Consider the following 22,176-nt stretch of genomic DNA (forward strand, 5'->3'; position numbering starts at 1 on the left):
AATACGACTCCAGGCACTCTTGGATGAGACTGAGTTTCTAGATCCATTTCAAGAAAGGTTCAGGCCTGTTTTTGGCACTGAGACTGCCTGGGTCTCCCTGATGGATGATGGCAGGAGGAAGACAGGGCAAGTGTGACTGTGTTAATTCTCCTAGGCCAGGGGTGCAGAACCACCTGGTGTCCCAGTCCAGCACTCCAGTGTTCCCAGAGGGACACCCCCCCTTCCCTTGACCCCCCCAATCATTTGATGGTTTCCCAGCTATTGTAAAGCCCCCCCCCCCCCCGCAATCATTGAAATACCTTTCCTAAGCCTACGCTCCTGGCAGTAAGAGCTTTAAGCTAAAATTTGGCGGTACTTTTGCTCCCAATCTTTTGTCTTTGGCCCCACCCACTACTGGGATGCAGCCCCTGAGAACAATACACTAATGCATATAGCAAGAACATGGCCAGGGCCAGTCCAAGCCATTTTGCTGCCTCAGGTAAGAACATAAGGAGAGCCCTGCTGGATCAGACCAAGGGTCCATCTAGTCCAGCATTCTGTTCACACCAACCAGCTGTCAAACAGGAACAGGACACGAGCAGGACACGAGCGCAACAGCACCCTCCCACCCATGTTTCCCAGCAACTGCTGTATATATGGGCAATCTACATTACAACTTTAAACTGGTTTCAAACCTGTTTTAGTGATTACGGCTACCAAATACAGGAATTCTGGGAATTGTAGCTCTAGGAAGAAGGACTACTTGGGCAGGGGACAGGGGTCTCTAGCAAAGAATTCTCAGTACCCTCATGAAACTGCAGGATCCCTTTAGATAAACCAGTTTGAAACCAGTTTCAAGTTGTAATGTAGATTGGATAGGCTCACTGCCTCTGGTACTGGAGCACCTAGCCATGAGGACTAGTAGCCATTGATAGGTAGAGACAGAGCATGCCACTGCCACCCCTGTGCTGCTTGAAGCCGCTACTTACCATAAGAAACCACCCCATGTCTCACGTATCTTGTTGTTGTTGTTGTTGTTTATTTGGTCAGTTGCTTCTGACTCTTCGTGACTTCATGGACCAGCCCACGCCAGAGCTTCCTGTTGGCCATTGCCACCCCCAGCTCCCCCAAGGTTGAGTCCGTCACCTCCAGAATATCATCCATCCATCTTGCCCTTGGTCAGCCCCTCTTCCTTTTGCCTTCCACTCAGGGATGGCAGAGAATTTCTCCACGAATCTTCGGGAGGCCAAGTGCCGACGCATTCGGCCCCCTGAAATTGGTGGGAAATTCTCCACCGGCCCCCCGCCCCCCCTGGGATGGGACTTACCTTTGGCGAATGTCCCTCTCGGCGGCGGGTCCTGGCGGCGTTTCGGCGGCGTTTCAGCGGGGCCGGTGGCCGGTCTCCTGACCGGCTGCTGCCGCCGCCATTACAAAATAAAAAAGTAAAGTTAAAAAAAAAAAAAACACCCGTGATAGGCTATGTGACGATTTACGTAGCCTATCACGGCTAGATTTCCAAAGTCAGCCATGATAGGCTACGTAAATCGTCACGTAGCCTATCACGGGTGACTTTGGGGGGAAAAAAAAAAAGCGCGTACGCAAATGGCAGCCCCCATGGGCCCATGGCTATTTGCATTGCCCTTATTTTCGCTGTAGTCTACGTAAATCTTTACGTAGACTACCCGTGCCCTAATAAGGAACGCAAATGGTGGTGCCCATGGGCCCATGGGGGCCGCCATTTGCATACGCGCTTTTTTTTTTTCCAAAGTCACCCGTGATAGGCTACGTGACGATTTACATAGCCTATCACGTCTGACTTTGGAAATCTAGCCATGATAGGCTACGTAAATCGTCACGTAGCCTATCACAGGTGTGTGTGTTTTTACTTTACTTTTTTTTTCGCGGCCGGGGAGACGGGGCGCTCCTCCCCAGCCTGAATTTCGCCGGCGAGGGATGGGGCGCCTCCCCCCCTGGCCTGAATTTCGGCCAGGCGAGGCGGGGCACCTCCCCCCCTCGCCTGAACTTCGGGGGGAGAAGCGAAGCGCCTCCCTCCCACCGCGAAGCAAGCTGCGGGACGAGGTAAGTCCCTTTCGTCTATCCCTACTTCCACTTCCCCTAGCATCAGCATCTTCTCCAGGGTATCCTGTCTTCTCATGATGTGGCCAAAGTACTTCAGTTTTGCCTTTAATATCATCCCTTCAAGTGAGCAGTCTGGCTTTATTTCCTGGAGGATGGACTGGTTTGATCTTCTTGAAGTCCAAGGCACTCTCAGAATTTTCCTCCAGCACCACAGTTCAAAAGCATCTGTCTTCCTTCGCTCAGCCTTCCTTATGGTCCAGCTCTCACAGCCATAGGTTACTACGGGGAATACCATTGCTTTAACTATGCGGACCTTTATTGTCAGTGTGATGTCTCTGCTCTTCACTATTTTATCCAGATTTGTCATTGGTGTCCTCCCAAGAAGTAAACGTCTTCTGATTTCCTGGCTGTGGTCAGCGTCTGCAGTAATCTTTGTGCCTAGAAAGACAAAGTCTGTCACTGCCTCCACATTTTCTCCCTCTATTTGCCAGTTCTCAATCAAGCTGGTTGCCATAATCTTGGTTTTTTTGAGGTTTAACTGCAACCCAGCTTTTGCACTTTCTTCTTTCACCTTCGTCATGAGGTTCCTCAGCTTCTCCTCACTTTCAGCCATCAAAGTGGTATCATCTGCATATGTGAGATTGTTAATGTTTCTTCCAGCGATTTTAACTCCAGCCTTAGCTTCATCAAGCCCAGCACGTCGCATGATGTGATCTGCGTACAGGTTGAATAGGTAGGGTGAGAGTATACAACCCTGCCGTACTCCTTACCCAATCTTAAACCAGTCCGTTGTTCCGTGGTCTGTTCTTACCGTTGCTACTTGGTCGTTATACAGATTCCTCAAGAGGCAGACAAGATGACTTGGTATCCCCGTACCACCAAGAACTTGCCACAATTTGTTATGATCCACACAGTCAAAGGCTTTAGAATAGTCAATAAAATAGAAATAGATGTTTTTCCGAAACTCCCTGGCTTTCTCCATTACCCAGCGGATATTGGCAATTTGGTCTCTAGTTCCTCTGCCTTTTCTAAACCCAGCTTGTACATCTGGCAATTCTCGTTCCATGAATTGCTGGAGTCTACCTTGCAAGATCTTGAGCATTACCTTACTGGCATGTGAAATAAGTGCCACTGTTCGATAGTTTGAACTATCGAACGTATCTTGCAGGAGGCCTATATAAGGCCTCTTCCCATGTGGTCTAGCTTCAGTCAGTGTGCAACCATTTCCCAGTCTGGTGCTCCCAGCCGCCAACCAGCCATGGAGTGCCTGCCCAGACGGCTGCTGCTGTTCACTTTCCTCTTTTGTTTAAAGTGAAGTGGCTGCTGCAGTTCAAGAAAAAGAGAAAGTGACCACCAGTGGTGCACCATAGCCCGGCTGGGTGCTGGCCTGGCTGTGGAGCACTTGGCCAGACAGCTGGGGTATGTGTGTGTGTGTGTGTGTGTGTGTGTGTGTGAAGTGGCATGGGGAGAGCATGTGTTCCAGTGGTGTGAGGGGGCTTGGGTGGCATGAGGAGAGGGTTGCATTCATTCCACCTCCCCTCCCAATCTCCTGCCAGAGACTAGAGGCTCACTGTACCTTATGGTAGGGCCAGGCCTAAATACGGCACATCAAATGCCCTGCATCACAGCGCTTGGTGTCTTTCATACTGTACTCATTACTTCTCAAGTGAGAGCCCAGGAAAAGTGGACCAGCAGAGCATGTGTGGCATGGTAGCAGCAATACAGAAGAGACACGTGCTTCCAATTGCACAGGATTAGATCTACTGTCAAATATATTACAGTCTTATATGACTTAATTAGTAGACTGACTATTCTAGCATCTGCAGACTTACCATATAATTGACAGGACTTCATACAGACAGTTTTCAAAGAGACAAAACTTCTGTGGATCGGATTGAAAACCAGACTCCATAGATATGAATGGTCCTGGCTAGATGGTTCCACATTAGATGATACAGTGTGAGTATTATTTTTTTCTGGCAATTTATGAAAAAAAATGTCTAGACATGTTTTGTATTTAGCATTTCCCATAATACTTACTCTCAAGTACCTACCCTACAAATTCACTATCCATTTGATGACACATCACTGTACTGAGTTGTAACTTTTTAACTGCGTGTTACGGCAACAGACCTGTGTTGTTAAATGTGGTTCTTCCCCTAACAGATGAAAAGCAGGGATGAGGTGTGATTTAAAGGGCCATGCAAGTGGGGCGCTGAACCCTTTCCCTGCTTGACACCCCTCCACACTGACTGTCAGTCTCATTTCCCCCAGCCAAGTTCAAATTCCAAAAGTGAGCCCTGGCTGGGAGGGAAAGAGCTAACTTTGTGTCAGGGCTGGGCCATGGCTAGCAGTCTGAGGTGAGACAGGAGCCGGGAACTAGGAGCCATAAGGCCAGCCAGTAGTCAGGACTGAAACGTAAGTCAGAACTGGAAGGCAACCCAGCAGTAGTGTGGTGGCAAATTCAGCAGTGCAGGGCCCCTTCGTGACAGTCACAGCCACGCCCCTGCTTAGTTTGTACAACCTTGTAAGATACACAGCCTTCAACTGGGATCCAAAAACAGTGCAGCTGAGAGTAAGGCAGTGGCATTTCAATTGGACGTCTGAGAAAAAATGCAGGGGAGTTAATTTTTTCACCCACCCACCCACTCGCTCACTCAAACACAAACATTTTAGCTTTTAAAAATATGTTACTCAATGGAAGCTTCACCCTCTCAACTCAGCCCTCATGGACAAATCCCTTCTAATTTAAACAGCCCCCTTGCACACTCCCGTAGCGCCCCAACATTACCCATTAGCCTTCCCTAAGCTCCTTCATTATCTCTCTCCCATCCCACAACAGAAACATCCACACACTCAGCTGGATTGAAACACACACACACACACACCCCTACCTTCTTTCTCCTCTCCCCCCAACTGATTTTCTTCTGTTTCCCTTCCCTCCACCGGGGTTTGTTTGCCCAGATACATGCCAACCTTGTGCCAAAAAGTGTAGCTGACAGAGCAGGTTGCATTTTGGCAATTCTGCTGACTGTAGAAATTAGTGTTCAAGAATTAACAGTGCAATTTATTTTGAATTCAATTTACAGAGATCTTGGGAAGGCAGCTAAGGCTGCAGTCCTACCTGGGAGAAAGCCCAATTGGCAGTAGGGATGTCGGAGAATTTCTCCACGAATCTCCGGGAGGCCGAATGCCAACGCATTCAGCCCCCCGAAATTGGTGGAGAAACGGTCTGCCCCACCAGGGGCAGGAGAAGAGTGTGGGGTGTGACCTGAGGGATGCGACTCCGGCGTAGAGTGAAGCTGGAAAAGATAGAAGCAGAGCTCAGACGTTCCACCTGCTTGGCTATGCATGATAGCCTACGCAGGAGGGCACAACTGTAAGCCCCCCCCCCCAAGTTATTCTTGTTGGCAAGTTCTTGTTTCAAACTGCTGGCAAAGTCTTGAATTCCCACTTGGCTCCTCTACTGATATTCGTAATTGTGTGGAGTAGCTGTTTTCCTTTGTAGCCTGAGAGTCTCCGAGGATTTGCATTTGTAAAGAGCCTGGTCCTTAACTAATAAAGTAGTGACACTGAAGCCTGGTATTCTGAAGCCTGTGACTGTGAAGGGAGAGGACCAAGGGACTTGACAGCTCCCCTCCCCTAATGTGGTCCCAATACACACTATATGCTTAAAACTGTTCATGTTTTTTGCAAATTGCATAGAATCATAGTGTTGAAAGGAACCCTGGAGATCATCTAGGCCCACCCCTTGCTCAATGCAGGCTCTGCAATGCAGGATGCAAGTACAGCATCTCTGACAACTGGCCGTCCCACCTCTGCTTAAATACCTCGAGTGAAGGAGAACTCATCACCTCCCAAGACCGTTTATTCCATTGCTAGACAGCCCTCGCCATGAGGCAGTTTCTCCTGAAGTTTCGCTGCAATTTGCTTCCCTGCAGTTTCCACTCGTTGGTTCTGGTCCTCCCACCAGAGAACAATTGTGCTCCATTTTCTGCATGACAGACTTTCAGATACTGCTATCATGTCTCCCCTTAATTTTATCTTCTCCAGGGTAAAAATACCCATCTCTTTCAACTGTTCCTCATAGGACTTTGTTTCCAAACCCCTCACTATCCTGGTTGCTCTTCTCTGGATACACTCCAGTTTGTTCATGTCCTTCTTAAAATCTGGCGGCCAGAAATGGACACATTGCTCCGAACGTGGCTTAAAGCAAAACAGATTAGAAGTATTACTTCCTGGAACACTATGCTTCTGCTAATGCATTAGCTTTGGGGGCAGCCACATCACACTTACTACTCATATCCAGCTTGCGATCCACTGAAGACACCTAGGGTCTTCTCACGTGTACTGCTGGGAAGCCAAATTTCTACTGTCCTATATTTATGCCTTTTTTTGTATCTAAATGCAAGACTTTACATTTTTATCTGTTGAAATTCATAGTGTTAGGGTGTCTCTACATGAGTGATTTATTGCACACTCGTGATTGGCCACTCACCAAAGTCTGCTAGGTCTTTATATGATGTTGTCAACCTCCAGGCTGTCTCTTGTGCCTTTTCCCATTTATCCCACTTTCAAAAAGATCGGAGATAAGCTGCAGTATTAAAAAAAATGTGGGATATTGGCAATGTGAAATGCCGGCATAACACTATGAACTTGCTGAAGAAGGATTTTCCTCGATTCAAACCACGTGTCTGCCATGTAAATGCTTGAGCGCATTTCTTGATCGGAGGGAGAAGAGAGTAAAATGCCTCCCTGCAACAAAGGGAGACAGATCTGATCTTCCACCCCACCAAGCTCAGAATCAACATCCTCTGTTGATTCAGAGTACCCCACTGAGTTCAATAGGGCTTACTCCCAAGTAAGTGTGGCTAGGGTTGCAGACTTACAGCACAATCTTATGTCTACTGAGAAGTAAGTCACAGCTTTCCTGGAGGCTGCAAGGTAACAGTACAGCACAAGTGACAAAAACAAGACTCTCCCCCCCCCCTGCTCCTTTGCACACATGCCAGGGAGGAAGGGAGGCTCTCCCTCATTTCAAACCATGTGTTTGCCATGTAAAGGAGCCCTTCCTAATCCTGCCAAGAAACCAAAAACAGAAAATCTTGGAAAGGATGCAGGTTTTTTGCGGGGTGAGGGGTGGGGTTGGCTAATGTAGAGACACCCTTAGTTTCAGCCCAGTATTCCAGCCTGCAAAGGTTCTTTTCAATCTTGATTCTGTCCTCTATGGTGTTGGCTATCCCTCCTAGTTTTCTGTCATATGCAGATTAGATAAGCAACCCATCTACACCCTCATCCATCCAGGTCATTGATAAAAATGTGGAACTGCACAGGGCCTAGGACAGAGCTGTGCACACTCCACTAGAGACTTCCATCCAGGAGGACGTAGAGTCGTTAGTGAGCATTAGTTGAATACGGTTGCCCCAAGTCCAGTTGAGTATGGATCCACCTAACAGTATCAGTGTTCAACTCACATTTGATTTTACCATATTGTCATCATGGATATAATGGAAAACCTTGAAAATGTTTTGCTGAAATCAAGATATGCTATGTCCACAGCGTTCTCACGATCCACTGCATGACTGACTGTATAAAATAGATACAGTTGGCTTGGCATGACTTATTCCTGACAAACCCATGTTGACTCCTAATAATCAATGCATTATTTTCTAGATACTCGCACACCTCTTAATAATATGTTCTAGAATGTTGCCCAATATTGACGTCAGGTTGACTGGCCTATAGTTTCCTGGTTCCGCTTTCTTCCCCTTTTTGAAGATGGGAGACAACATTTGCCTGCCTCCATTCTTCTGGCACCTCCTCTGTTCTCCAGAAATTCTCAAAGATTCTCAAAGATTACAGACAACAGCTCTGAAACAATGTCAATGAAATCCTTCAGCACCCAGGGATGTAAATCATCTGGTCCTGGAGACTTGAACTCCTTTAAAATAGTGACGTGTTCTCTAACCATCCCCTTACCTACTCTGGGCTGCAAGTCCCTCCTTATATCATTTGATTTACCTATCTCAGGTTGAACTCAACTCCTCATGTGAGAGAAAGCTGAGGCAAAATAGTTGAGCAGTTCCATCTTCTTTCTGTCATCTGTTAACAATTCCTCATCTTCCTGAAGCACCAGACCTACCTTGATGTTTTTCTTGCTGCTAATGTAGCCAAAGATACCCTTTTGGGGGTTGATTTTAGCATCCCTCACAAACCTCAGCTCATTCTGAGCCTTCCTAATACCACCCTCAGGCTAATCTACTGTATTCTTCCTTCATTATATCAATAAACAAGCACACACACACACTTGTTCTTTTTTTTAAAGTAAGGTTATACAGTTTTCGTTCAACCAAGCACCAAAAAGCAGGGAAGCTGTGAGCCAACAAGTCTCACAAGGGAGGCAGAAAGTGCAAGCAAAATTCTCATTCTCCCAGAGCAGATAAATCATGTGGACAGGATGCTGAATACAATATGCAGAGGTGACTGTGGGGTTGTAGAAAACTGATAACAAACAACTTAAGGCCTTCCTTCTGGTTTTTTTAGAGCAGCCTTCCCCAGCCTGGCGCCCTTCAGATGTGTTGGACTGCAACTCCCATCATTGCCAGCCAGCAACGAGAGTGATGGGAGTTGCAGTCCAATATATCTGGAGGGTGCCAGGCTGGGGAAGGCTGCTCTAGAACATCCTCTCATCCAACATTAGGATAGAACATATGCAATCCACCAAGGAACTCAAGAACAGGTGCAGAACTTTAAACAGACTACCTTAAACCAAATGAGGAGGCACTGGGTTTAAGGAATGTCTTCAGCCAAAGACATTTGGTTTACTGAATCTTGAATACCTAATCCTGAATGAATCTTGAATACTTAATCAAGACAGTTCTGCAGAGTACAAAATTAGTTCCCAATTCAATAGGATAGGATTTCTGTTTACTGACCTTCATATATATGCGGGGCCAGCGGGAAGGGTCAGCAAGGTTGGGCACCTCCCATGGGCCCACACCTCAGCACGGGCCCACTGACAAGCACCCCCTGGAATTGTGCCTCTGCTTCCCCACTGCAACCTGCTTGTTCACCTGCCTCTCACTGTGGCCCAGACAATGATGGTGGCGGGGAGGGGGAGGAGGGGCAGCAGCAGGAGATGCCACTGCCTGATTGCTCACTGGCTCTCTGCCTGCCAAGGAGGCAAATAGTAGCAATGATGAAAAGGAGGAGGAGCGATAGCAGCTGGTGACAATGGCAGTGAGAAGGTAGATTCACTGAGCAAGGAGGGGACCCCTTGAGGGTCTCTTGCTGAAGGGAAATAAAACCCCCAGAGCTGGCACTGGATATATAGTGTTGTGGGACTAACATGGAGGATTCTTCCCTGTGTGGTCAGCACTGTGTGATCAAAGGCAGAGCCAGCACCTGATGCTCTCAGGTGTAAAGATTATTTAAAAATTAATGATGGAAATGGTTGTTCTTTTTCCCATAACATGCTCCAATAGCATTGATTTTGGGGGAGTAATGCATTTCCTCTTTTTGGTGGGGTGTAAGTGGTCACCCTGTTCAACAAGGAAGGGAGCCATGATATCATTCTATCTTCAGCATGGTACATTTCTAAAAAATAAACTAACATTTGTTTATTTATTTCATTTCTGTACAGCCCAATAGCCGAAGCTCTCCGGGCGGTTCACAAAAATTAGTGAAACACTTTGGTAGGTGCATTTTGTATTTAGAATGCAAGTTGTAATTTTATAAAATCCTACTCAAAAGTAAAAATTTATTCAGACAGCCCATATGCCTCAATCCACCCCTTGAATAAGAGCAGCTCACACACAATAATGTATTATATGGATATTCATTTTCCTAGTCCAATGCGGAAATTTATTAGCAGTAGAATTCTATACACATATGCTCACAAGCAAGGCCCATTGAGGTCAATGGGGCCTGCTCCCAGCCAGGTGTATTAGGAATGCAGCTTAAGTGTACAAATGCAGAACAGATCACTTAAGAACAAGGAGAGGAAAACACAGTTCCTGAACACAGTCTCTGTCACCTGCAGGTATTACAACAGTTGTAGCCTTCCCCAGCCTGGTGCTCTCCAGATGTGTTGGACTGCAACTCCCATCAACCCCACCCAGCATGACTACTCGCAGCCTGCACCTTACACTATCTCAACACCTAATATAAAATCAAAGCCAGGGTTATGAGTTCAGGCCCATTTTCAAATTAATAAATGGCCCCCAGAAGCTATGTACTCTCTGGTAAAAATATATCAAGGCTGAAATCCCATGCCCACTTACTTGGGAGCATGCCCCACTGTACTCAGTCAGACTTACTTCTGAGTAGACACACATGTTTGCATTGTAAATGACAGGAAAGTCCATTATAATCAATGACATTTTAAAAATACATCTAGTACAAGGATGTACAGCAATAAAATAAAACATGAATTATTAATTAATAAAATAATTAAACTGTTTCCTTTATGATTTATCATTCCGTTTGGCTGCCAAGCGAGGATGGTCTGCACCTGTGCTCCAGGTGACACTGCTTTCCAAAATTGCTAGCTTTCTTGAACCTCTATTTAATTTAGGCTGCAATCCTGTATCTACTTACATGGGAGTGAGCCCTGTTAAACTCTATGTAACTTATTTCTGAGTAGACAAATATAGGATTGCATGGTTAAACTCTCAGTTCACAATTGTCCCCCTACCCACCAGCCTATCAAACAACTGTTTGGCCTGAATCTGCTGGGAAACTGGCATGCAACTGAAGTGCCCTCTTTTTATCGCTATGCAGGACTCAAGATTCACCTTGAGCTGCTCTAACCACTCTACCTTACTCCCTTCAGTAGAACTCAAGGAGTCCTCCCAGCTCCTATCAGGGCATGGAGATGTTCACGTAGCTCATCCCAAAATCTCATACGGAGAACATTAGTTATTGGGCAGATTAGAAATGTACTAAAAAAAAAAAAAAAATACAGAGATGGGACTACCATCTTTCCCAGTTGAATTTCTGTCAGTCTTTCCTGGAGGCAACTGAAGTGGTCCCCTTCCCCCTTTGTCACTCCCCAAGACTCAAGGCTCACACAGCATTATTGCTCTAACCACTGTGCATGACTCCCTCCAGTAGAACTCAAGGAGTCCTCCCAGCTCCTATTAAGTTCTGTTTGATGAGGTGGTGGGTGGGTGTGAATCTGCTGGAAAACAGGCATATGAAGTCCGTCCTCCTCACATGCCAATTTCCCACCAGAATTGGGGGCCTTCCCACCAGTCTGCCTTTCCCAGGAGATTCGGCCCCCTCCAGCCTGCCAAACAGCATCTCTTTTTCTTCGTGGTCTCTGTGCATCACACATATGGCCTCTGTGTCTCTGCGGAGGTTGTAACGGGAAACTTCTGAAACTGAGCAGTTTTAGGCGGGAAGCCTTCCCCCACCATCTAGTGCGCATATCCCTAGCGGGTTCCCGCCTCTTCCCTCAGTTCTTTTTCGACCACCATTGCGTGTGCCTCATGGGGAACTTCTCTCTGTTCGTTTGTTTACTAATTGTAGTTTTCTGATGAAAAAGCTGAGGTTTTGTTCAGTTTTTCCCTCTTACTAATGTTTTTCTCTCTTGTTTCGTTTTGTTCATTTTTCGCATCTTTTGCGATTACCCTCTGGGCATATGGGTGCCTTTCCAAAAGTGCAGCTGTTGTGGGGCAAAGTTACCCCACAAGCATGGACATAATCTGTGCCTGTTCTGCCTCGGAGAAGGGCATGTTGTGGGAACTTGTCAACATTGCAGCACCTTCTTAAAGCAGGCAAGGAAAAATCACTCTGATCAGCTAAGAGCTGCACTGTGGAAGAGAGCACTGGAGTCCGCCAAGGGCCCCAAGAAAATGGCGGAGGCTGTTGTGGCAACAGCTGGAGGTTTAGAGTCTGTAGCGTTGGGATCCAAATCCTCCCAATGTCATGCTTTGCCAGACACCCAAGACCTCCCAACACTGGGTCGGTCTTTGGCACTGACTCTCATAAAAAGGCTTTCAAAGAAAGCCAAAGGTTCTAAAAAATCTACCCTTTCATCTTCTGAACGCACCAAGTGAAAGAAGACCACCAGAAAGGCTCATAACACCACTTGGGATTGAGCCATTGGGGTTCAGCCACTGCCTGATCCACCACCAGGCATGCTGATTTGAGACAAGCCTCTTGCCTCTGTCCTGACAACACCTCGGGATCAATAACCAGTGATACAATGCCGTCAGAACCAGTGCTTGTGCCCACGCTGCTGCTCCAGTTGTCACCAATACCAATGGTGCCCGTCCCACCAAGGCAACCTCTCCTTTTAACATTGACCTCAGAGGGTGAGATCAGGGAGCCATCACCTCCGGGGGTTCCACCTCATCCAGCGTGGCCCAGCGATTAGTATTTTGATCCTAGATGGGATCAGCATCAACGATTGCCAGAATCTGTGTACTCCATAGCGTCGTCTCATAGAACGTATACGTCTGTTTGAGGAGACTGGTGTTGGTACCGGGAGCATTCCAGGTCCCCACACTCAGATTGGGGAAGGCATCCTTCTCACTGTAGGCATGTTAGGCCAACTGACTGACTGACTGACTGACTGATTGATTGATTGATTGCATTTATACCCCGCCTTTTTTCCTCTTGCAAGGAACCCAAGGCGGCTTACATTATCCTCCATCCTCTCCATTTTATCCTCACAACAGCAACCCTGTGAGGTGGGTTGGGCTGAGAGTCTGTGACAGGCCCAAAGTCACCCAGTGAACTTCTGTGGCCAAGTGCGGACTAGAACCCGGATCTCCCAGCTCCCAGTCCAACACTCTCACCACTACACCACACTGGCTTTCACACTGGTCTTGACTTATGCAGCGCAATGGTCTGATTACAGTGATGGTTCTGTAGGGTGCTATCGCCATTTGCTTGAGCAGCACCCAGTCTAGGAGGAAAGTCGATCCCAAACCCAGCCATCATTTACCATTTCAAAGCCACCAGAACAACCACTGCTGTCTGTGCCAGCGCCTTTGCAGCCCCTTCCACAAGTTGTCCTGCCTCCTCCTGTGTATAGGCCTCCTCTGACTCTGCCTTCAGCACCACCACAGCAAACTTTCTTTCAAACTCAGCCATCTATCCTGGCTGTGGCACCAGGACCTCAGCCTGCTACACAACCAACAGTGCAGCCACACATGTCTGAAACAGAGGGAGTACGAATCCAACTCTACTTCCGAGTCTTCATGTCCACTCTCGCTCTCCTTGCCAGATACGATGGTCGGTACCAACGAGGCCCTCTTTCCTTCTGAGGATTTGAGTCCATTCACTGACCAAATGCGCAGAATGACACAGGCTCTGGGACTTGAAACGCAACAAGCTGCACTGTCCATCCAGGACTCGGTCTTTGACACTGTAAATGCAGAATCTTATAAGCCAGTGGCTATTCCTTTGCTGCCTACTCTCAACGAGACCATCAGATGATCATGGAGCACCCCCTCCACAGTGCCAGCAATATCAAAGCACCTGGAGGGTAGGTACCACCTGCAGGACACCAACACAGAGTACTTGTTCAAGCGTCCGGTACCCAACTCTATGGTGGTTGAGGCAGCACAAGGCAAGTGAAAAAAAAGGCACATTCCTCTCCCACAGACCAAGAAGGGAGAAGGCTAAATCTGCTCAGCAGGAGACTTTACTCCTCCACTTCCTATCAAGCAGCGGTGTCAGATTACCAATTACTGTTGTGGGACAAAGTGGGCAAGCTTCTCAATCATTTGCCTGATGAAAAAAAGGCGACTGGTTGCCTTTTTAGGGCTGAAGCATTGAAGTTGTTGAGGCAACAGATAAACACATCTCTCCATCAGACAGATTGTAACTCTAAAGTTCTGGTGAGTTCAATAGCCCTTCAATGCCATGCTTGATTTTGGTCTTCTACAAGAGACAAGAACAAGAAAAGAAGACCTACCATTCAATGGGCAAGGCTTGTTCAAAACCGAGACAGATGAGGCACTGGACACCATACAGAAAACTCATACCACGGCCCGTTTGAGAAAGGACTCAAACTCTCCTCCCTCAGAATTTACCTATTGGCTGTTTCAGCATTTCACCCTCCAGCTGAGGGATTTTCCGTCTTCTCACATCTGACAGTGAAAACGTTTCTAAAAGGGATCAGGAATTTGTCACCTCTGTTCCCCTCTACGGTACTGAGCTGGAGCCTTTCTGTTGTGCTAAAAGCACTTTCATGTAAGCCCTTTGAGCTGCTCGCTACTGTGGACCTACGCCTCCTTTCCTGGATGGTAGCATTTCTAGCGACCATAACATCTGCACGTTGTGCCAGTGAGCTCTGTGTGTTCAGAGCAGACCAGCCATATCTCAATGTTCATTGAGATAAAGTGGTGCTTTTACCTGATCCTGCTTTCCTACCCAAAGTTGTTTCAGAGTTTCATTTAAATCGGGACGTTGTTTTGCCTCCTTTGCCTCACCGTCTACACCTTTGGAGTCGACCCTGTACATGCTCAGCATGTGCCATGCCCTAGCCTTTTACAAGGCAAGGACTGAACAATTTCGTTTGTCACCTCGCCTCTTTGTCTGCTATGGAAGCAAGCAGAAGGGCCAGCCTCTGTACACTCAGTGCCTTGCTTCATGGATTGTTAAGACTGTCAAGCTGTTGCATGAGCTGGCTGGGCTCAAACTGTTGTCTGCCCCAGTTAGAGCTCACTCTACTTGTGTAGTAGAGCCTCATGTGGCGCAGAGGGGTAGACGGCAGTATGGAACCGAAACTCTCCCCACAACCTGAGTTTGATCCCAGCGGAAGCCGGGTCTCGGGTAGCCGGCTCAGATCGACTCGGCCCTCCATCCTTCCGAGGTTGGTAAAACGAGTACCCAGCTTGCTGGGGGAAAGGTAGTCATGACTGGGGAAGGCAATGGCAAACCACCCCGCTATAGTCTGCCATGAAAACGCCGGCGCAAGCGGCGTCCCTCTAGTAATGACCTGGTGCTTGCACAGAGGAACCTTTCCTTTCCTACTCGTGTAGCAGTGACATCTGTCGTATGTGACAAAGGGGTCTCCATCCCTGAACTGTGCTGCACAGCTACTTGGACGACACCGTCCACCTTTGTGAAGCACTATAAAGTGGACACTCGGGCAAGAGCTGACTGTGCCTTTGGTTGTGCCATCGTGTCCTCTGTTTTATAGTAGGGCACTGACCCACCTCCGTTGTAAGGTAGCTTACTAATTGCCCATATGTGTGATGCACAGAGACCATGAAGAAGAAAGACAGGTTGCTACCTGTAACTGTAGTTCTTCGAATAGTCATCTGTGCATTCACACAACCCACCCACCGTCCCCGCTGTGGTGTCATACTTGAGTTCGATGTTGGGTACCGAAGGTGTTTACTTCTCTCAGTTATGAGACTGCAATGTCGGTCTCAAGGAACTGAGGGAAGAGGCAGAAACCTGCTAGGGATAGGCGCAGTGGACAGTGGGGGAAGGGTTCCTGCCTAAAAACCCTCAGCTTTAGAAGTTTCCTGATATGAGCACCATGTAGGCACAGAGCTAGGGATAGATGGATTATTTACTGTCCGTTCTGTTGTCTTTTCCGCCTGGGGGGAGGCGATCCATTCCTCCTCCCCAGAATCCTGCTGGACTGGAGGTAAGTGATCCCTTCCACTGCAGATTCCGGAGGTCGGATTCCAAAGATTCCAGCCTCGTTTGAGTCCGCGGCGGAATTCTCCAACATCCCTACACAGCCCTATGTGTGATGCACAGATGACCACTCCAAAAACTACAGTTACAGGTAGCAACCTGTCTTTTCTCCTTCTCAGCCACTGATATATGGTAAACAGTAGTCCCCCCACATCCTAAATTAGCTATGATGGGGGAGAGATTTTGGGAGACCTTCTGAGAATGCCTTTATCTATCTAAAATTATTTCTAGGGTAGAACTCAAGGCAGCGTACTAGATAAAAACCACACCACATACAGTTTTTAAAAATCCATAAAAATCAATTGCCACTTAAAATCAATAAAAGAAAACTTACTAGTAAAAATCAGTGGCTGAGACTTAAGGGAAGGCCAGTGAAAACAGGTGGGTCTTCAGAGTTTTCTTTCCTGAAGACCTGCAAGGGAGGGGTCTGATGAACCCCTGATGGAAGTTTATTTCAGAGGTGTGGGTCCACCACTGAGAAGGCCCTCTACCTTGTGCTCACCAGCCTAGCCACCCCTGTTGGCTAGCAGGTGAGAAGGACCTCTGTTGATGACATCAGAACGTGGGCAGGATGGTATAGGAGAATGCGGTCCTTCAAGTAGCTTGGACCCAAACCATTTAAGGCTTTAAAGGATAAAACTAGCACTTTAATTTGGGCTCAGAAACACATTGGCAGCCAGTGCAGCAGTCACAGTACTGGTGTCACATGAGCCAACCATCTGGCCCCCACCAATATTTGGGCAGCTATATTCTGCATCAGCTGAACCTTCTGAACCATCTTCAAAGGCAGCTCCTCATACAGCGCATTACAGTAGTACAGCCTGGATGTCACCACAGCATGAATAACTGAGCCAAGATCCTCCCACCCCAGATAGGGTTGCAACTGGCATACCAGTCTAAGCTGGTAAAAAGTAGTGCTGTGCACCACTTTGGATCCGAATTCCGAGCTGAAGAAGGCCGATTCGAACCAAATTGGTCCAGATCCGAAGAAGGTCCAGGTTGATCCAAAGCGGTCTGAAGTGGGGTGGATAGATGCGAACTGCTTCAGATCACTTCGGACCGATCCGGACACTCTGAATTCCTGCTTGCACCCACCAAGCTGCATGAGCCCCCCACTCCTTACCTGGACCCATCACAAGTGCCTGAAGAAGTCACCCTCTTCACCCTCTTTTCTTTTAAAATGGTGGCTCGTCTTTTCCGGAAATCAAATCTTATGCAAATGGCGTCGGTAAGGCTGTCATGTATGCAACATCAGAGGGATACATGGCAGATCTCATGGTGGAACGATGTTTGCTGATCAGCCAGATGGTTCAATCTATTTATAAATGGCTAGATAATATTCTGGAGAAACTGGATTGCCTAATCAACAGGCAGCCCTGCGCTCCTGTATTTTCTTTCATCTTCAGGAAAGGCAGGGAGAGACCAAGCAAGCACTTTACAGTAAGGCACTGAAGGGTGAAGAAACAAGAACTTCTGCCCACCCAAACAGCTTGATATTGAAATTGTTGTTTACCTCTTGCCATACAAGGGTCCACACCCTACTTGGGGCTCTGTGTCCACCAATCTAGGTGTTTGTGATGATCTGATTTGGTGGGATGAACCGATCACAGTGCCTACTGGAGACATAATAGTATTGGAGGAAAATCTTAAGGACCCTATTCAAGCGATATCAGATCGAAGTAAACCAGCCCCCGAGAGTACAGCTGGATTGGACCAAGCCAGCAGAGGAAGATCTGATAACCAGCTTCCACAAACCTCCTGATAAGGAACAATGTAAAATCATAAACAACTTAGAAAAGTCACAGACCAAGCTAAGTCAAATGCAGATGTTTAATCAACAAAATACAAGGGGATCAGTGGTAAGTCAACCTTCTCATTCGAAAGAGATTTCACCTAAATTTAGAGTTAAAAGAGAAGGTAGAATTGGAAAAGCTAAATCCATGGATGCAGAGCTGCCCAAAGAAGGTGCCTCCTTGCAAACAACAGAAAGGAAGGGTGCATTCAAGACAATCAGTGCGACAGAGATTATAGACTCCTCTGAGAGAAACAGAATTTATCTCAGGTCAATGACCTACTAGCAAGGGGTAGACTTCTTATAGATATCTAGAACCACATGAACTGGGTAGCACAACTTTAAACTTGCAACAAGCATCTGGTGTGAATGGTTATAGGCATATGGGACCAGCCCAGGTGCCTATTGGCGGTGCTTTTTTTTAGATACTTCAGGTCTCCTAAACAAGATAGACTAATAGCAAAACAGCCTGAATCTTTATTGCACATTCTATCTTGGAATATGGCAGGCTGGACAAATAAGTTTACTGACCCTGAATTCACCCCCTATATGCAATCATTTGACCTGCTATGTTTACAAGAAACTTCGCTCACAGTTGTTAATGATATTCACTTGCGAGCCTTTAAAATAGCGGCTCTACCAGCTCTCAGAACATGTAAACACGGGCATGGAATTGGAGGCCTGGCTGTTCTCCTTTCTATAGGTACTCAGTTGGAAATAAGGCAAATTCTGGGGAATCGGATTATGATGATGAAGCTGAAAGTAATCTATATGCCCTTGCCCTATAGATCCTAGCCTGACTGTTTAGTTGAAGGCCCAGGGTGCTGATGGCAGAGAAGATAAGTTGCCAAAGGCTGGCCACTGGAGGTCAGGGTTCAAGACCACCACCATCCCCTTGATTCTTTGTACTCTTTCAACCTGCCTTGGTTCTATGGTATCATGATATGGCTGAAACTGGGGCATACTGAGAGATGAATTTATGATACATGTGACTGTTTCACTGGCCTTGTTTGGACACAACACTAAACTATGGTTTAGCAGTATGAAAACAAGCCTCAGACTCATTCATTCATTCATGCATTCATTCATTCCATTGCATTCCATTTCATTTCTATACTGCCCAATAGCTGAAGCTCTCTAGGCAGTTCACAAAAATTAAATGCAATCTTTCTCCTTGCCTCTCCTCCTCTGGCATGGCCACAAGGAAGCAATCAGCAGCTTTTACTTCCATTTTCCATTACCTGCTGTTAACTGTTAGGTCTGAACCCTATATCAAGGTTAATCAATGGGTTAGGGCAGAGGTGGGGAACATGCAGCCCACAGGTTGCATGCAGAGCTCCCCACCATTTTTGCAGGCCCTGCCACCTTTGGCACCGCCGCTGCTGCCGAATTTGGTGCTGCACTATGGAAATTTAGCTACACGGAGGCAAAATCTGGTGCTGGGGGGTTGCTGCTGAATTTCTGCAGCTTGGCAGTGGGGGTGTGATCCCCCAGTAGATTCCCGGGAAGCAATGTGCCCCCTGTGGTAAGAGGGCAGAATAGCCCCCGTAGGTTGTGTCTAATGTGGGTCCAATAAAGCCACAGACACTGGGTAAGGATCCAACGCTGTTTTATTGCTGCATCAAGGCTGAGTTCAAGAAAATATACTCCAGCCCTGAGAAAACCTCAGGCTGGTCTTTTTATAACAAACTGAAGTTACATAGGCAAAAACATGCATGCGTCAGTAATTTTCCACACTGCTGCATAGACTATAGTTGATGTACTGTGCAGTAAATGAAACTGTTACTTTAGCACTTAGCAGGTTTTACAAACTGTTAGGTGGACTTTTCTCAACTTGGCCATAAACTCAAGACATTGGGTTATCTGATGCACACTCGGGGGGGGGGGGCAGTTGTGGTTACATGTTCTCGCTCAAGCAGTTCATTTCTTGGAACATTTCTTGTTACTGTGACAGCTAAAAGTGCATAAACAGCATAGCAATCCCATCAGCCTTAGCTAAAGTTATATAATGAACAAAGATGGAGTCACTCTGGTCAAGCTAATAACAACAGTCCTAACCATATATGGTCAAACCTCTGAACCCTAACTGTTGAGATTATACAAGGAAATGGGGAAGGAGCTTCTTTGCGCTTCTCACCCCCAACCCACAGAAGTTGCCCACACCTGGGTTAGGAAAACAAGCCAGGATAATAAACTGGTTGTTTCTTGGCTTGTTTCCTTAAACCATAGTTAAGGCTAACCACAGTTGTCTGGGTTCCTATATAATGATAAACCACAATTAGTTAAAAATAGAAGTGAAGGCTTCTGATCTCATGGTCGCACAAGAAAAGAGGAGATGGGGGGTGCATAAACCTGAGGCTCATTCAGATGTCTTATTTACTGATAGATCGTAAACCGCTTCAGGAGCCTTTTTTGACTGAGGAGTGGGATAAAAATACTTCAAATAAATAAAACAATGTTAAACCACAGTTTAGCATTGTGTCCAAACCAGACCACTGTGCATACACACAGTAGGGAGCCAAGATCAATCACAGCATCTACATGCAGTGAAATGGAAATGCTCTCTCTGTTACAGAGCATAACTATAGATGCCTCCAGTGTGTGTATAGATATACATTTGAAGTGTAATATGTAAGACCTCTCTAATTGTGGACACTCTGTTCATATAACATTAAAATGAAAACTCTGCTGTGAGAAGATTAAACAGGCAACACCCTATTGAGATGGGAGAATGGTTTTGTTCACATTTTTGCAAATGTTGGCTTTCTCTTTTATTCTGCAGATTACAAGTAGCAGTCACTGCTCAAGAAAACAGCTGTGGGATGTTGAAGAATGGCCAAGTTACATCGCAGGCCTGTAGTGCTGCACAGAACTGGATCTGTGAAACAAAAGCTCACCAGGTGTAAATAACGTGAAATAAGCTGTGGAGCCAAAACACAGCCTAGTCTCAGCTGGGGGTGCGCAACTGCTTTGGGCAAAGCCCAAATACCTAACTGAAGTGCCCCAGTTTAGAGGTATTTGGACTACCTCCAAAGTAAAGAGGTCTGAAGTAGTTGGAGGGGGGGGGCGTAGTCTTAAAGCTTTGGGCTCACTTCAGAGCTTCAGATGGTACAAATTTGAAAGCACCCAATTGGATATATTTTTGAACACAGGAAAGCTTTCCCATAAAAGAAAGCACCGATGAGAGAAGAGGGAGGGGGTTCCTTTTGTGACTGACAGCTGCAGCTTGCAACCAGGGAATGACTTTACCAGGGCTCTCCTTCCTACGTAGATAGGAATTTATCAAAAGCTGGTCCCGTTTCTGCTTTTAATCTAGCTGTTGCTTTTTGTGATTGTGTGTCTGGAAGCACAGGCAGCAGCGACAGCTCCCTGGGCTTCCAAGAATGGCTTGGAGGAAATCACAACTAACTAGGAAATGCGCGGTACCCAGGTTCTTCTTCACGTTCTCTGTGCATCACACATAGGAGTTCTATACCTGCATGGAGCCTTGATTGGGAACCTTCTATAGCTGAAGAATTGTTAGTGGGAACCATCCCAGCACGCATGTTGCTATTGGGTCCCCACCTATTCCCTTAGTTCTCTTTCAACCACTGTTGTGGCAGCCTCATAGGTCATCTTCTCTGTTTGCTTGCTTCTTCCTGAGCAAAATTAAAACACACTGAGGTCTATTTTTTCTTTTCTTTCCCTCCCTCCTATTGACAGGAATACACTTTGTCTCCTTTGTGTGGGAGAGGAACATAAATTGGACACTTGTTCCTTTTGTGCTATGCTCCAGGGCCAGGACTTGAAGGCAGTGAAGACTGTGCAGGGGCAGGACATCTACAAAAATGTCCAAGGTGTCAAAGGACCCCCCTCCTTATTGGGCCATTAAAGACCCTACCTGTCTTACCTGGGGATTCTTCGGTGGCTCCGGGATCAAAGTCCCCATCACCTCTGGCTACTTCTAAGGCTGTACATACTGACCCACCAAAACCAGGTCGGTCGTTGAATATTACCAAGAAGTTGTTGAAAAATGCAAGAGCGCATAAGCCACAGTCGGAACCAAAGAAGAAGAAGAAATCATCTTTGGCCAAAACCTCCTGTGACCACTCACCATGCTACCTACGGGGCTATGCCCTATGCCTGCTCATACCACCTCATCACATCCAGCTGATCTGAATTCAGTACTTCCTTCTGGACTTGGTGATTCACGTCCCTCCCAACTGCAAGAGAGTGTATCCCTGCAGTCAGTAACAGATTACCAGGCAGATTCAATGTCCTACTCCTCAGTGGCTCCATCCATATCGTTACCTGATACCACGGTGAGGAATCTGGATGCCCCATCCCCATCTGAAGATACAGGGCCCTTTTTGAAGCAAATATTGTGCAGTCTCTTGGTCTAGAAACTCAGCAACCGGTGATTAAGATCAAGGATCTGGTTTTTCATGTGGTGCTGTCAGAAGCCTCTATGCTGGTAGCAATTCTGATGCTTCCTGCATTTCCGCAAACCATCCATCAGTCATAGAAGACTCCATTTTCTGTCAAAACCATGTTGAAATACCTTGAGCAAATATGCAAGATTCTGGAAATGGATATGGGAGTTTTATTTCAACATCCCACACCAAATGCCATCGTTGTGGAAGCATGTCATGGGAAGCTGCAAAATGTTCATTCCTCAC

The 22,176-nt window shown here is 46.8% G+C and overlaps 2 protein-coding genes across 3 annotated transcripts in view; one reads left to right on the forward strand and one right to left on the reverse strand.

The window, feature by feature from the left end:
• The window catches only part of LOC146355309 (killer cell lectin-like receptor subfamily F member 1), a 35,670-nt gene extending 14,151 nt beyond the window's left edge, over positions 1-21,519 (forward strand). Inside the window, exons 5-6 of the mRNA XM_084829869.1 lie at positions 3,905-4,017; positions 20,301-21,519. Of these exons, the coding sequence (XP_084685995.1) occupies positions 3,905-4,017; positions 20,301-20,424 (237 nt within the window). The 3' untranslated portion in view covers positions 20,425-21,519. The remainder of the gene's footprint in view (positions 1-3,904; positions 4,018-20,300) is intronic.
• The window catches only part of LOC146355310 (C-type lectin domain family 2 member D-like), a 47,204-nt gene continuing 34,909 nt past the window's right edge, over positions 9,882-22,176 (reverse strand). Inside the window, exon 7 of one of the 2 annotated variants that reach the window (XR_014787149.1) lies at positions 9,882-22,171. Coding sequence is in view for 1 of the 2 variants with exons in the window: in XM_084830449.1 (XP_084686575.1) it covers positions 22,173-22,176 (4 nt within the window). In the remaining variant the exon portion in view is untranslated. The other variant, XM_084830449.1, reaches the window with a different exon arrangement.

Source organism: Heloderma suspectum, chromosome 2 (genome assembly GCF_057233095.1).
Source record: "Heloderma suspectum isolate Gila_16-S chromosome 2, 16-S_ref, whole genome shotgun sequence".
In the NCBI taxonomy this organism is placed as follows: Eukaryota; Metazoa; Chordata; class Lepidosauria; order Squamata; family Helodermatidae; genus Heloderma; species Heloderma suspectum.